This window comes from Odontesthes bonariensis, chromosome 9, assembly GCF_027942865.1.
Source record: "Odontesthes bonariensis isolate fOdoBon6 chromosome 9, fOdoBon6.hap1, whole genome shotgun sequence".
In the NCBI taxonomy this organism is placed as follows: domain Eukaryota; kingdom Metazoa; phylum Chordata; class Actinopteri; order Atheriniformes; family Atherinopsidae; genus Odontesthes; species Odontesthes bonariensis.
This window is the reverse complement of record NC_134514.1, coordinates 8,667,482-8,683,947: the sequence shown is the minus strand read 5'-3', so window position 1 is coordinate 8,683,947 and position 16,466 is coordinate 8,667,482. Positions and strand designations below refer to the sequence as shown.

Sequence of the window (16,466 nt, the reverse complement as noted above, 5' to 3'; positions counted from 1 at the left end):
ACAGTCATAAAGAAGGAAAAACGACACCTAACAGCTACATCCTTATGGCAGTTTTCTGTTTTTCTAACTTTAGCACGATTCCCTCAGCTTGCTTCCACTAACATGTGATTCTTTAAAGGTCTCCTGTGATCAGCCTCCGCTGAAGGCCTACCTGTCGGCAGACTCTGGACTTCTCCAGCAGGTATTGTTCTATCTTGGCTCCCTCTATAGCTCCTCTCTTGTTGAAGTGGATGTCGATATATTTCCCAAAGCGCGATGAATTGTCGTTGCGGATAGTTTTAGCGTTGCCAAAGGCTGGAGGAGAAACAACAGAATCCACTTTATGACGTCATGAGGCTTTTATATGAAGTCAGGTTTATGAACAAAAGTTCACAAGTAATCAGTTTCCAAGTCAATCTGAAGTGCTTTTTTAAAATGTTTTTAATGTTTTACATAACAGCCATAGGTGCTTTTATTGACTAAACACAGCCCAGCGTTGATAAAACAGCCGTCATATCTAACAGTTGTTGTTTGTGGCTTGTAAAAGGAAACACTTGGCAATAATGTTTGCTCCAATTTTGAAAAGTTTATTTGAGTTGCATCTCCCTCCTGCTGCCTGTAGGAGCAGTAGTTTGTGTGGTTGTGTTCAAAGGGATAAACCAAAGACCTTTTGGTCCAAACCAGTCATAGGCCTCAAGAATAGAAACACCAGATTAAACAGAGAAAACTCAAATCAACCAGAACCAGAATGGTGGAACTATGGAACATCATAAATATGTTTTGTTACCCTCTAGGATGGGGTTGGCCTCCAGGACCTGCTGTTCTATCCAGGAGTGTTGACCACTGATGGCAGCCAGGAACTGCAGGATCAGTTTGGTGCTTTCTGTTTTTCCTGCTCCAGACTCTCCGCTATGAAACCACATCAACATACAAAGGTTGAGTTTAATACATATATATAGTTATGATAAAATTTGGTATCTTCTTAAAGATGATGCGGTCAGACCAAACAGTTCTGCTTTGCAGTGACGTAAAAAAACGATATTTTGTTGTGATACATCACAGTTTTGTGGTTCTTTCGGTCGTTCTAAGGTGCCTAAAGATTTACAAGTTTTTCAGGTATTTGATCACAAACAGCATTTAACAAATCAGAAGTGTGAGGAGTCTTTTTAATAGCTTATAAACAGCTTAAAATGTCTTCAAATCTGTAGCAATAATCCATCATGGAGTTGTGGACCAGCTGAATAACAGAGGTTTTATCATCAGTGTGGCTAAAACAAACACTCCTTCTACTCTTTCCCACCTGATGATGCAGCACTGGTCCCGGTTGTTCCTCTGCATGTTAAAGTAACAGTTGTCAGCGATAGCAAAGATGTGCGGCGACATTTCACCAATCTTCTTGTTGGTGTAGAGACGGATCTGGTCGGCAGAGTAGATTGGCAGCAGCTGATAAGGGTTGACGGCCACCAGGATGGAGCCTGTGTATGTCTGCACAAAGAGGAAAATAACTGCGTGGTTATTGGTGGGACCTATGTGGGACCATCTATGTGTATTTCTTGTTCATGCACATACACAGACTCACACACATTCATTAGCCCAGTAGCTGCTCGCTAAGCAGTTGTTGTGTTGTCCTGTGGTTTAAGGTCATCTGTATCCACAGTTACATGTGATTGCTGCTGCTTGTGTTTTGTTTGTTTTTGCTCTGCTTACAGGTGCTCCTGGTGCCTCTAAGACTGGATTCCCCCAAAAAGCTGTGGATTGTTTTAAGTTTTGTTTTTACAGGTGTAGCAGCTGGTTGTCCAATTTTTCTTTGTTTTCTATGATTGTCTCTTCCTATTTCTGTTCCTTTTTTTCTTTGCTCTCCCTCTTTCTCTGTCTCCCGGTCCGGTTCGGCACTATCACATGTTAAGTATTGTAACAAAAATAACTAAATAAATAAGGAGTTGATGGGCATCAAGGGGGGCTGTACATTCATAAAGCTTCCCTTGGCATAGCAAATGTGTTTGGCATAAAGGGTATTCAATTACAATTCTGCTGCCATAATGCTGGACAGGGCAAGGGGTTAAAAAAAAAGAAAAAAAAAGAGGAAAATAACTAAAGTGAGGCTTTTTGCAGTGCACATCGTTTTGGATAATCACGGGCAGGCTGTGGGGCAAGCAGGTACATGGGAGAGAAGTGTGTGGACCCCGGTGGGGAAGGACCCACACAATATCAAGCAGTCAATCATGTCTACTGCTCTGTGCAGGTTTGACATTTTTAAAAAAGAAATTAAGTTAGTCTTTATAAAAGTGAACCCGTTAAACACATCAGACCCTGTGTTGGTGGGATGTTAGAGGGCGAGAACAGATGAGCTGATGCAGGTCTTAATGCAGGACAATGAGAACATATCAGTACTCGTCACAAGAGAACAAACAGCCATATTGGAAACGAATTAGCATCGACCCAGGCTGCAGTGCTGAGCTAACTGAGACAACCTGCCTGCATGAACACGACACCTCCAATGATACGGCGGCGTGTAAGAAAAGTAACCCGAACAGCCTCTTCATTTTCAGTTTATGAAGAACACTGAAAACATGCAACATACATGCAGTTTTCAGATAAAACTGAATATCACATATACTACCACATGCTACAATTTTTATGGTCGTGCAGGTGTGGCTGCACAGGTGCATATTTAATAGATGCATTATTGCACGTGTACAGCTCAGAGTCTAAGATCTGACTTACCCTCCCACCACAGTTTGTCTTCAGAGGAAAAAGGAAGGAGGATAACAAGTAGGTCAGAAGAGAGGAAAAACATGAAACTGAGATGAGATCAGAGAAACAGCCGATAGTTGAACAATGAGGTTGGATTTGTGAGAAGATGGTGAGAAGGTTGATAAAGATGGATAAAGATGGATAAAGATGGATAAAGATTTACATTTCTCCACGAAGAGACACTTCAGCAGCAGTGTGTATGTGATACTAATCATGAATTAAGTCAAATGTTTCACTTCCAGCACTTTAAAACCTCTCATTGGTTAACAAAGGAGCGGTTTTTAATTCATGTTTCACCATATTTATCAACCTAATTTCAGTCAAACGATGCTTGTGTTGAAGTCATGATGGAGACACAAGTAAAACAGCAAATAATTCAAAAGAAATATAATTCTTATTAAAAAACAACAGAGAATTAAAATTGTGTATTAAAATTAAGATAAAATGAGAAATAAAACCAATAAAAAAATAAAAATTAGAACAAATAAGAATGTTAATAAACGAATGTAAAAATATTGTTTAAAATGATTATTTAATATCATTTCATTGCTATAAGCTCTTGTAACATTTGCAAATCAAAGATTTTCCTCTTTATTTGAACTAAATATCCAGTTACACCTGATATTTGCAATCAGGAGCAAGTGTTGATGAGTAAAATGTTATTTATGTTATTATTTGGATGCATTTTTACAACAAAATTTTGAAAGTGATGCAACATAATGTTTTTAACATGACTAAAACTATTCAGTAAACAGTGGTGATTAAATGTAATTGTTGAGAAGATGGTAAACAGAAGTGGGGTCAATAAGTAAGGCCAGAAATACTCACATATATAATCTTTTCTCTGTATCTAATGAGCAGGTTGCGGAGGATGCCGGCTTCGTTGAGGTCTCCCAGCCGGATCATGTCCTCCACACCGTGGATGGAGGTGGGATGCATTGGCTTGATGTTGGTGGCATTCTGGGGGGAGATCCAGTGCTCCTGGAGGGAGGTATTTGTGACTTGTTGTGAGAAAAAGAAGCACGCTAGATCCAAAATAAACACAGTTGTTTGGCTCATGGTGGACTGCAGCTCTAACGCCTCACGTTACTGTTGTTGAACATTTAAGGAAAGTTCAACTTTACTTTTGGCTTTTTCAGTTACTTTCACCACTCAGAAATATGTAAATATAATGTAGGTTTTGAACAATGTTGCACTAGATGCCAATAAATAAATCTGTAGCACGTAGTGCTCAGGCTATGGGATGTAGACTAAACACTGAGGCACAAAATGAGTGAAATACAGGAAGTTAACTTGATTTAAGGGGGACTTTACACACAATCCACTAAGTTCTCACCAACAGGAACGAATTAAACATTTGTATTCCTTCCTAATTAATATAACAGTTTAAGAACGTACGTTTCCTTCATCATCCAGAACCTGGATCTGTCCAGAGTCACAGAGCTTGACCACCGCGCCGATGGGAACTTCAAACTCGCGACCAGTCTTCAAGTCCAACCAGACATAGTCGCCCTGCACAGAAATCAAGTCAAAGCAAAGCCTGAATTATGACTGGGATCATCTTCAATGTCAATAAATAACCGTGAGCACGACTGCAGGAGAAATCCGAGGCAGAATCAATATGAAGTATCTGATTAAAAGAGTTCGAGTTTGAACATTTTGAAGTTATATTTTCAGGATGGTCATATCACCCAGTGAGAGACAAGCAGCATTTTGTTTTTGACCTCATAAAACAGAAAGTTTATCACTTGGTGAGGTGTGCAGGTTTTCAGGCCAAACGTATCTTTATAAGGTCGCCCTGCCTCCTTCCTCTGTATCTCCACCTGCATTCAACCTCAGATGATGCTGCATTCGCTTTATCTTGGAGGCGTTGAAACTCTTTTGCTCTTGCGTTTGCAAAGTTCACCCAACCGAAGAAATAAACCAGCTAAAAATGTTCTACCAGTACTTTGTTTAATGTTGTACAACACGACAAGGACTCCTAATTCACGTTCTTTCATTTTATTTTTCATATTTTCATTCAAAAACAAATGCTCGTGATTTATTGGCCATAAAGGCAACAGTCCTTAATGTTAGCCAGAGTCCAGAGTTTATGGAGCCGATATGTGATGGAGGAATTACGATGTGAGCTGTGGTACGATCTGCTGTGTGAGGTTTAATATCTTTCAAGTTGAAGGTAATTATTTCTTATTAGTTTGATGTGAGGTTTAAACTCTAAGGTTATTTACTGTATGCCTTCTCATACTGTAATAAAAAGGGTTATTAAGTATAACAGATCTCATAAGAGGCAGATCCTGAGGAAGAGAGAGAGTCCAGAGGGTCACTTACAGAGGTGTATATTAATAGGAAAAAAGAGGAGCTGCTGTACTTACTTTGTTCTACAAACAGTAAATTTTGCAAGCTTGTGAAAGCAGGCATCGTACGTCTCCATTAAAACCCAAATCAGACAATGGGGTTAACAATATTCTTCTCTTACTACGTGGTGTGTGGACATCGAATCAGTAAAGCAGTTCTATCTGTTACATAAATGGTGAAATCTGAAAGGAAAAATGGTCCTGAGAGTCCTTCCTGCACTGGAAGCTTTAGGAGAGGGGGGCAAACAATCAACCAAATGTGTCACAGAGATGTATTGAAGTGAGCAGAAAGGACAAATAACTACTGAATAGTTTGTTACTAAAGAGCAGGAGAGTTAGTGTGAAGAAATTTAAAGCAAGGAATACTTTCGTCAGTTTTACGCAGTCAACTGCTGAAGGTCTGAAAGGTTGTCCTGAAAGCTTCTGAGCGACCTCCTGCAGGACGTGAGCATCTTTAATACTTTTGAAGAGTGGCACATAGTTGGCAAATGACAACTGAGGAAAACTGACGCAGATAACAAAAGACCAACTAACACAGAACAGAGCAGATCAAAGAACTAAGGAATGAATGAACCACAGCGAAGACTTGAAGACTAAAGGACAGGCCAATCAAAACAAAAAAAAACATGAATCATGACACCAAAAGCCACAGTTTGAGTGCAACTCTTTTAGGTAGATTCATGAAGTGGATGTAAATTCAGTTAATGTTCACATCAAAACCAGCAGAGTTTTCTCATTATGGTGAAAAACCTCCAACAAACCATTCAAAGCCTTATTGATGACAGAGTCATAGGAGAATAGTCAGGTTAGTCAGTGTTGGTGGACCCTGTTAACAACTCTGCTTTACAGTAAATCCTTTCAGACTAACATCAATCTTTAGACAGATGAGCAACAATACCAGAAGACCTTCAGCAAAGATCTTAGGCTGCAGCGGACACAACCAAACCAACACTGAACAGTTCAAATAAATGTAGTTTGGTGTAAAGAGCAATGACAGCATGGATCTATGAAGCCATCTTCCTTTGTGTCAACTGTCCACACTGCTGCTGATGGTGTGATGGTGAAGAAATGTTATTATGGACACTTTGGACCTATGAATGCCATTATCACTGCCTGTCTGTGTCATGCCTTGGTCAACGGTAGTGTTTAATCATTAACGTTCTTATGTGTTTTCTTGTGAAACCAGACTGGAAGATCACAAACAACTGATGCAGTGGATGTGAAGACTCTCACTGGAGCCACTGGATCGGGTCGAACAGTCAAATACATCCCCTCCTATTGTCTTTCACTGGGTTTTGTTCCTCGACCTCGATGACAGGTATAGGGTTAATGAATTATTCGTCAATTTAGAGTCGATTTGGCCACACTTACACTCAGCCGTGATGTAGGTCTGCAGCACTGAAACTACAGATGTTCAATAAATATTCTTCAAAATGTCTATTTCAGTCGTAGGTTAAGTCATATATATGAAATAAGAGATTATATTACTCTATTCTCAAAATTCATGAATGAATGTTGTTCACATGTTTATGCACGTGAATCACAGCTGGTCCGACTGGATGAAATAATCGAGCTTTGTTACGCAAGAAGTTGCACCTGCAAGTAGTTTTGGGACAGAATTATCTCCTTTTTTTTGGTTTTATCTTTTAGAGAATTCAAACAGCTCTCATCTTGGCTGCTGCTCTGATACTTCCAGGTCATTTCACTCAGTAATGAAGGTTCCTGTGCCAAATGGTTCATTTGACCAGTGTTTTGTTTATCAGTCCTGGGTTACTGTAGAAACATGGCACCACGGCAGAAGCAAGTAAGTGGACCCATGTTGTCTGTGCATATAAATTGCTCATGCTTGTTGTACCTCAATGAAATCATAGTTATGAGTATTTTATTGTACGTCCAACAGCAGTTGTTACTTACTGGAACTTTAATGTTCATCATTTATCAAATTTAGGGAGGCAGGTCCCTTCAATGTGAACGTGTAAACCTGTGGCGTGAAAATATTTATGGTCTCAGAAATTCAAATATGATTTTGTGACCCAAAACAGATTAAACATAAAACCAGCAACACACTTACGAATATAGGAATACAGGCATTAAAAAGCCACACAAATATGATTTATATTGGATGAATGACACAAGAGAGCACGCTCATCTATTACGCCACACAAATCCTAAAAGATTAAAGACGTATAATTGTGATTCATGAAGCTTAAGACTCTCAGACACACATGCACACCAGCAGCGTACCGGCAGGAGTGTAGTGGGTTTCATTACAGTATTGACATTACGTAGCAGCGCCCATTTGGCCTGATCCTTCTCATAGAGTTCCACGTAGTCCCGACGCTTGTACATCTTCACGTGCACACAAACTCACAAACATGAACGCTCCAACAATGTTATCCTGTTTTAAAAGTCCTCTTTTCCAAAGAGTTGTGAAAAAATATCCTCATTTATAGATGTGAAGTGAGCTGATGTTTCATGGTTTCTCTGTCTCCGCTTCACGTGCACACAGCGATGGAGAGTTTGACACCACAAGCAGCATTAAACATCTTCATGGTTCAGTTTCATTTTTAAAAAGCTTTAAAATGCTCTATATTTGATGTTAAAAATGTCCAAAAGTGAACATCTTAGTAGTGCTTCAAAAAAAGAAAAGGGATCAAATAGAAAAATCCAGGCATCCACTAAGTTTCACGTCTTTGTTTCCGCCGCTTTAACATTTTGGGACAGTTCTCCAGCCGACCTCTTCGCTCCCTGTAACACACTCACTCTTTGTCAACCCTGCCCCATCAACCTCCCCCGTTGCCCATGGCAACAAGATGCCACTTCCTCCTCAGGTGTTTCTTCTGGTGCTGGATTTCACAACAGCTAAATGCACCACGGACAAATTCTGCTGGTAATGCTGCATTTTCGTGACTCAGAGACATTAACAACACTACCAATGATCGCTGTAGTTTAACTGCAAGAGCCCAACTTTACAAAAGACATCCAGAGATTCATAAAGCAGAGTCTTATAAGGAGAGAAATGACCCATTATTTCAGATAAAGTCCTGATTATTTCTTCACACTATCAGATCAAGTCAGCTAAATCCAAATTTGACCTTGAAATCCAAGCAAAGACAGAGCAAAGTAACTCTACTGTAAAGTATTTTGGCAGCATGTTGCCACCCAAACACAGTAGCTCCTCGTTTAAATGATATTGAATCATAGAGAAGTACCTCTGCCACCAACTAACTGTTACGTTTCACACCATCGCTTTTCTACACCACATTTAACCAAAGTAAGCACATGAAAACATTTATTCGACAGTAAAATTAATCCTACTGTCATTTGGTTAAGTTTTACACAGGCCCGTCAGTAGAAAGCAGGAAGTGAAACTGGGTCTCCCGTCTCCATGTAGTGAGCTTTTCAATCCTCATTTTGATGACATTAAATTTCTGCTGTTAATTCAGAGTTTTGAAGATGTTCTGGTCAGATCAGCCACAATCTTCCTCGGTCTGTTTGCACATCTTTTACTGTGTTTCTAAGATATTTTTAACCTACTACATACTCATACTTCACTGTTTTCTTTGAAATATCTCAACATCTACTGAATGAATTGCAGATATAGGATTACACGTCTGTTTTATGAACATAACAGTCGGATGCATCACCTTTAAATTTCGTTAGCAAACTACAGCATCTCTATGACAGTCCACCGATAAGCTGCGTTTCTTTTTCTCCTCTCCTGCCATGCTAGTTGTGTGTAGTTTGACATGTGAGCCGCTGACTGTGCTGAGTGTGTGAGATGGACGGTTGTTGGAGTTTGTGTTACACACATATCAGTTTAATTAAGTAAATACTTCGTCTGGCAAACTGAGCCACCTGAACATTACACCACTGAGCACCTGCTATACACACACACACACACACATGCAGACACACGCACACACACACACACACACACACACACACACACACACACCTTTGACAGAGCCGAGCAAACGGTAAACTTATCAGAAACCACGTGTTGAATTATTCAACACTGCAGATCTGTTGGATGTCTTTCTTTCTGTCTCTTCTTCTTTTTACTTCCCTACTTTCTCCTAATTCTTTATTTCTAATCGGTATCAATGCAAAGCTGGAAATAATCCAGGTGTCCATAGTAACTGATCAGCTTATGGAAATAACACTGAAGTCAAAGTGCTCGTCCACTGATGAGATAGCTGCTAAACTAGAAGTCAAATTACAGAACCACAAACCAATAATAAGCATTAATTAATTAGATTTTAGATGGATGATAAAAATCCGTCAGTAAAATTAAATTAAAAAACAAGCTATTTTGACAAACTTTGATCATTAAAAGCTACTATAAGGCAAACAAACCAGGTTTGTGGTGGAGTCTTTGGATGGCTTTAATATAAGTATACAAAATAGTTCAAGCAGCTTCCATATCAGTAACAACAAACATTGTTTATTCCTGCATTTAAGAACATAGCTTCTTCATTTCACACTGAACTGGTGCTGCTTTATGAATCAAAGTACTTCTTTTTATACTTATGGACACTCCAAAGCCTGCTAATGTGAAGTGGTTCATCTAAAATAATGTCTGTGGCATCATCTCACTCTGGTTCTCAGCACATATCACTGTTCTTCTTCTTTAAAAAGAAAAGCTTTTGGCTGTCAGTTGTGTTTGTGTTACCACAACAGACTGGACGTTTGTTCTCTGAGTTGGTCCTTAAGTCAGTATTTCTCTCTAGTCTTAGCAGGATGTGATGCTCAGGAGGAGACGCTTGTCAGGATACAATGTGAGGCTGGACACCAACGCAGCAGTGAAGAGGTGAGGACGGGTAATGAGCACGAACAAGGGCTTTGCTGAAGACTAAATGAAATACGCTGCTTGAGCAGTTTAAACATGTGAAGAAACAAGTTTAAAAGAACTAACTAAACTAGAGGGAAGTGAGTAACCAGGTGAGTGTGGGTAATTATCGACATGTGGAACTGATGGAAGAAGAAAGATACTGAGGTCATGGATCAACACATCATGAGAATCCAGCATAAAATTCAGGGAGAAAAAGTATTCTTAAACAATAGAAACATATTATAAAATTATAAAAGACTGTTGATGATCATACTGTTATGTGCATCTGTGGCCATTTAAGGTGTTTTAGCTCTAAATTCCCAGAGCTAATTGGTTGATATATTCTATTTTCCTGTGTTTATGCGCTACAACACTTTAACTGTAACTTTAACTGTTTTTACAATAATACAACCAAATTAGGCTAATTTTAAAGTGTGCTAACGCTTTCCTATTTGTCAAGCCCAAAGTCAAATATCCACTCAATCAAATGTATATCATTCATCATGGCCAATAAGCTCCATTACTACTTACATTGTAAAGATTTGGGACACGACAAAGGTTAAGAAAGCTTTTGTAGGTTAGGATAACTAGCCTAAGATGATGCTTCAGACTGTCATGGTTGAACACCAAACATTTAAAGCTGCCTGTTTAGATTTTCTGACTTTCACACTTTTACTGGTTTAATGACAGCGTTGTTTCTACCAGCAGCAGGCAGCAGATTATAGTAAGAAAAAGCTCTGGAGTTGGTAGAGAGGACATAAGAAAAATAATAACATTAAAGAGGAAGAAAAGATGTGATACACAAGTTTTATAAATGGTGGATTATTGTGAAATGGTGTTATGACAGGGTTAGTTTTCCTCTGAAATGTGCTTTACTCCTACTCAAAACACTGTGAATGAGTAAAGAAAATGTATAAAAATGCACCTAATTTCCACAGTGCTCATACTGTAAAGCTACAAATGGCTGGCTGACCTGACTTTGACTCAAACATTAGTCCTGAGTGTCTCTCCCCAGCATTCCCCCATCACGACCATCAGTCTCTGTTTCTGACGGACTTGTTTTAATGAACCGTTTCATTGGCCTGCAGAGGCTTTTTGTAGATGTCAGTTAAAGATCAATGGAGCCCCAGGTCATCTAACCAGACACCATAGCAAATGGAGGCAGCCAGCGGAAAATCGTGACCCCCTTTCCTGACATCGGATGTTTTATTTTCCAGCATCCGGGGTTAACACCATCTCTTACTCTTCTCTTAGTCATCTAATCATCTAACTGTTCGGGGCTCCTTCCGACTTAAACTGATGTTTTTATCAAATAATGAGCATTTTATGAAATAACGTTGTTTCAAATATGTAAAACCCTTTTATCTTTCTCCTTCAGAATATGTCTTTGACATACTGCTGGTTGAGATCTATAGCCTCTGAAAAAGGAAGGTTTATTCTAAGGAGAATGTAGTGGTGTCTTTAAACTGATTTCTGTAACAATCCTGAGAGCACACTTTGAAAAATGTGCCTCAATTCTTCCGATCAAGTGCCTGATGTGGCTTTGTGGTGTGTTTCATATTTACTGAGTACAGCAGGAATCATTGTACACAAATAGATTTGTTTTTGAACAGACTTGTGAAACAAAACTAACAAAAGCCTGTTCAGTAATTGCAGCATATTCATCGTGATCTCTGTTATGAACTCAGACAGACGTAGCTTTGGATAGACACGACTGAGGTAAGCCACACTGCTGGTGTGCTGTTAGCTCTGTGATGTAATGTCCAATCAGCCTGCAGTGGATGGCATCAGGTAAATAATTTAGACTGGACACGAGCCAGGTATTCACTTGCAGCTGCTAATGTAATCCTGTGTGGAAAGGTAACTAACCTCACACAAGACAGACAGAATAAAACCTAGGATGCCTCCAACAGCCCCATAAAATATGAATTTAAATGTGTCTGTGAAGTTCTGAACACAAATAAACTTAATCCACTGATATCAAAGTGTCAAATAAAAGCTTGCAAATTAAACACAGACCTTGGAAAAGGCTGTAAAACGTTTTATTGCCAGTGGGGGGCGGCAGCGGTACAACACCGATGCTATTTCTTAAAACTGAAAACAAATGTACAAAAATGTAGAGAATGACGTGAAAATAACGTGGCAGCATGAGAGTTGCTCCAGTTCAGTTCCATAGCACATTTAATTTATTCTTCAGCTATCTCACACCCTCATATCAACATTTGGAGTTAGTGGAAAAACAAAATCATGCCTAAAATGGAGACGATATCAGTCTGTGTAACCGTCTCATATCTTGCTCTCTTTATACATTTCAATAAGCTGAAATACAGTTTTTGCTACCTAGAGACAACAAAGACAAGCACAGCCAATCAAAAATGTATCAGTTGATATTTTGAACTTGTTAACAAAGGTTTATTTGCTCACACATTCAGCAGTTACAGAGAAACGTTATCATTCATAGGGAGTCTGGCTCGTGTTTGTTAGATGAATCTAACATTAAGTTCCTCTAACTTCTGTTAAAGGTCAGCACCAACTCCCGGAGGAAACATCTGCCTTGTTGTCACTAAATGCTCCATCATGGTCATCAGCTAACTGTGTGAGCAGATTTTTTGCTGCTGAGCAGGTAAGTTTTTTTTTTTTTTTTTTTAATTAATATTTTTATTACGTTTTTCAACATGAATACAAACAAACAAAGTAAAACAACATGGCCACGAGAAACAAACAAACAACACGTCTTGTGATAAACTCATACATCAGCATACCAGTGAGAGTATCACTGGGAGGATGTGGGAACAAAGTACACACACTCAGTCCTATTACAAATGACAGCGATGTAGCAAATACACGTAGGGCAATAATGAAAATAACAGCCTATTTAGAGAGGAAATACTATTTTAACGAATCAATAAATCATAAAATTAATCATAACTAAACTTATATCCAGTTACATCACCCAAAAACATCAGTTATCCAGTTTTCCTCATTACCATCTATCATCCCTTTTAATACAATGGTTGTAAGCCTTTTACCTACATATTTAAAGAAAGGGGTCCAAATCCTACCAAAGTCATCAATCTTACATTTGTATCTGTACGTCAGGTATTCCATTGGTAGTAAGTCAAATATAATTTTGTGCCATCCTTTAATTGTAGGTGGGGCATTATCAATCCATTTAAGCAATATATTTTTACGAGCAGCAAATGTGAGAATACTGAACAGTCTTTTGTGATGAGACCCTTTAATATGACGACTAGGCAAGCCAAGAAGCAGAACCTGAGGATCAGCATCAAGCTGGACATTGAAAATCAAGTTAAGTTTGCCCACAATCTTACCCCAGTATTCCTCAATGTGAATGCATGTCCACATACAGTGCTTATAACTTCCCACCTCTACTTGACATTTGGAACATTTTTCAGACAAAGTTGAGTTCATTCTGTGCCTAAGCTGTGGTGTAATCTGCAGGCGATGCAATATTCTAAACTGAGTCTCTCTGGTTCTGTTACATATAGAAATCTCTCTAGCTAACCTCCACAATTCCAGCCATGTAGATTCATCTATTCTAAGATCAAAATCAGAATTCCATTTGCATCGAAGATGCTCTAAGTCCACATTGCTAACAGAGATGAGCATAGCATATCCCCGGCCAAGAATTGCTTTCTTGCCACGATCAAGAAGCAACCGTTCTATCTGTGAAGTCTGACAGTCAAAGTCATGTCTGCTTTGATTCTGGATGAAGCTACGGCATTGCAGATACCTGAAGAAGTGGTTGCTAGGAAGATCATATTTCTGTCGAATTTGTTCAAATGTAAGCATCACTCCTTTATCAAATAAGTGTCCCAGAGTTAAGATCCCCTTCTCCTCCCATATCCTAAACCCCATGTCTAAGTGGGCTGGGGCAAAATCCATGTTCTGGTGTATCGGAGCTAGCGAGGACAATATTCTAGAACGACCCTCCAGCTTTCTTATTGTTTGCCAGGCTCTTAGAGTTGTTGACATTAAAATGTTTCTGTCTCTAGCTACCTTAATTTTCTCTGAGTCCAAAGAAAATAAAAGACTCAAGAGGTCATTACCCGCATTCGCCGTTTCCAGATCTAGCCATACCGATTCTGGATCATTGTTAATCCAATCTGCTATGTATCGAAGCTGTGCAGCCAGCTGATAAAGCCTAATATTTGGGATGGCTAAACCTCCCTGCTCCACAGACATATGCAGCTTAGCCATTTTTAGTCGTGGTTTTTTCCTGTTCCAGATAAATGAACTGATCCAGCCATTTACTCTTCTAATTGTTTTATTACTGAGTAAGATGGGGACCATTTGAAAGTGATAAAGAAGTCTTGGTAGAATCTTCATTTTAAATAAAGCTATTCTACCCATCATTGACAGCGGAAGCGATATCCATCTGTCCAGGTCATCACATATATGTTTTAACAGAGGTTCAAAGTTCGCCTTATACATTGCATCTAATGATGGGGTGATAGAAACCCCCAGATAGGTAAAGCCTGCGGGTGACCATTTAAAAGGACAAGAGATGGGATGGGACGAATTACCCAATGGCATAATTTCAGACTTAGAAAAATTAATCTTATACCCTGAGAATTTACTAAACTGATTTATCACCTCCAAAACAGCTGGTATAGATTTTGTTGGATTAGTTATGAAAAGCAGTATATCATCAGCATATAAGGCTATTTTATGATTTTTCTCCCTGACTGAAATTCCAGTGATATCTGGACTATTCCTTATAGCTTCTGCAAGGGGCTCGATCGCCATGGCAAACAACAGTGGGGATAAGGGGCACCCCTGCCTGGTTCCCCTACCCAGAGGAAAGTAAGATGAAAGCTGGCCATTTATCCGAACAGCAGCCAGTGGTTTGTTATATAACAACCTAACCCAGCTGCTGAAAGTATCACCAAGCCCAAAGGCACTCAAGGTGGAAAAAAGAAATTGCCATTCAACCCTGTCAAAGGCTTTTTCAGCATCTAGACTTATTACCATACTGGACAACTTCTGTTGATGCGAAAGCTGAATTATATTCAACAATCTCCTCATATTATTACAGGAGTTCCTGCCAATTATGAACCCTGACTGATCTGTATTGATAATGAAGGGCAAGACCTTCTCAAGACGCCGCGCTAATATTTTAGACAATATTTTAAAATCAACATTTAGGAGACTAATAGGTCGATAAGAGGGACATTCATTGGCTGGTTTTCCCTTCTTAAGTATGAGGCTAATATTAGCTTCTGTTAGAGATCTTGGCAGAGAGCTTCTAATAAATGATTCGTTTAGCATCTCCAAAAGGGGATCGATAAGTTCCGCTTTAAAATGTCTATAGAACTCACTGCTAAGGCCGTCTGGGCCTGGAGATTTCCCTGATTGTAGAGTTTGTAATGCCTCTAGAACCTCCTGCCTTACAATTGGACCATTTAGCCCCTGTTTTTGTTCCTCTGTTAATTTAGGTAAAGTAAACTTCGACATAAATCTATCAATCAACTCCTGAGTCTCTGGGGGCTCTTCACTGCTATATAACTTACTATAAAATTCCTTAAATACGCTACAAATATTACCTGTGTCAGACATACAAAGTCCATTTTTATCTTTAATTGATGAAATTGTCTGTGAGTCAGTCCTCCTGTTCACTAGTCTTGCCAAATACTTACTTGGTTTATTACCATACTCATATAATCGTTGTTTAGCAAATCGAATACTCTGTTCAGCTCTATGAGTGAGAAGGGAATTTAGAGATGCTCTTGTGGCCAACATTGCTTTCATATTAACATCAGATGGGTGTTGAGTATATGTCTTCTCCAAGTCGATGAGTGTTCCTTCTAATTTCCGTTGAGTTTCCAAAGATTTACGCCGTTTACTCCTAACATAGGAGATAATAAGGCCTCTAGAATAAACCTTACAGGTCTCCCATAATACAGATGGAGTTATGTCTGGAGTTTTATTTATTTTGTAGAATATGTTAAATTCTGATTTAAAGTAAGAAATGAAATTGGGATCACTAAGTAAATATGGATTGAACCTCCAGGAGTTATAAGAGCATTGTTTCTCTGTGAAAAGCAGCTGTAAAAATAGTGGGCTGTGATCAGAGATAGAAATAGATCCTATATCACAAGACACAACAGAGGACAGCATTAGCTTAGGGATGAAAAAATAATCAATCCTAGAACTACTCTTATGAGCTCTGGAGAAAAAAGTAAACTCTTTAGAGGTGGGATGTACAGTTCTCCATACATCAATATACCCAAACTCCTCACATGTGTCTATTAATGCCCTGGCCCTTTTTGTGGGGACCCCAGGATCTGCAGGCATTCTATCAATAAGTGGGTTCAGGTGACAATTAAAGTCCCCACCCACAATACAACATTCAGTCTCAAGTTCAGCAAACTCCAGGAATGCCTTTGTAACAAAATCAGTAGGATGATTTGGGGGTGCATAAACATTAAGAATTGAGATGTATTTCCCATACAACAGACCCTTAATTATAATGTATCGTCCACTACTGTCCTTAATGCAAGACTCAAGTTTAAAGGGTAGTT

The 16,466-nt window shown here is 39.1% G+C and overlaps 1 protein-coding gene across 1 annotated transcript in view; it reads right to left on the bottom strand.

Annotated features, from left to right (window-relative positions):
• Positions 1–15,086, bottom strand: part of myo7aa (myosin VIIAa) — a 51,208-nt gene extending 36,122 nt beyond the window's left edge. The window contains exons 1-7 of the mRNA XM_075472977.1: positions 15,068–15,086; positions 7,332–7,453; positions 4,132–4,245; positions 3,562–3,714; positions 1,280–1,464; positions 767–888; positions 152–294 (exon numbers count right to left, since the gene is read on the bottom strand). Of these exons, the coding sequence (XP_075329092.1) occupies positions 152–294; positions 767–888; positions 1,280–1,464; positions 3,562–3,714; positions 4,132–4,245; positions 7,332–7,453; positions 15,068–15,086 (858 nt within the window). The remainder of the gene's footprint in view (positions 1–151; positions 295–766; positions 889–1,279; positions 1,465–3,561; positions 3,715–4,131; positions 4,246–7,331; positions 7,454–15,067) is intronic.
• Positions 15,087–16,466: the final 1,380 nt, after the last annotated feature.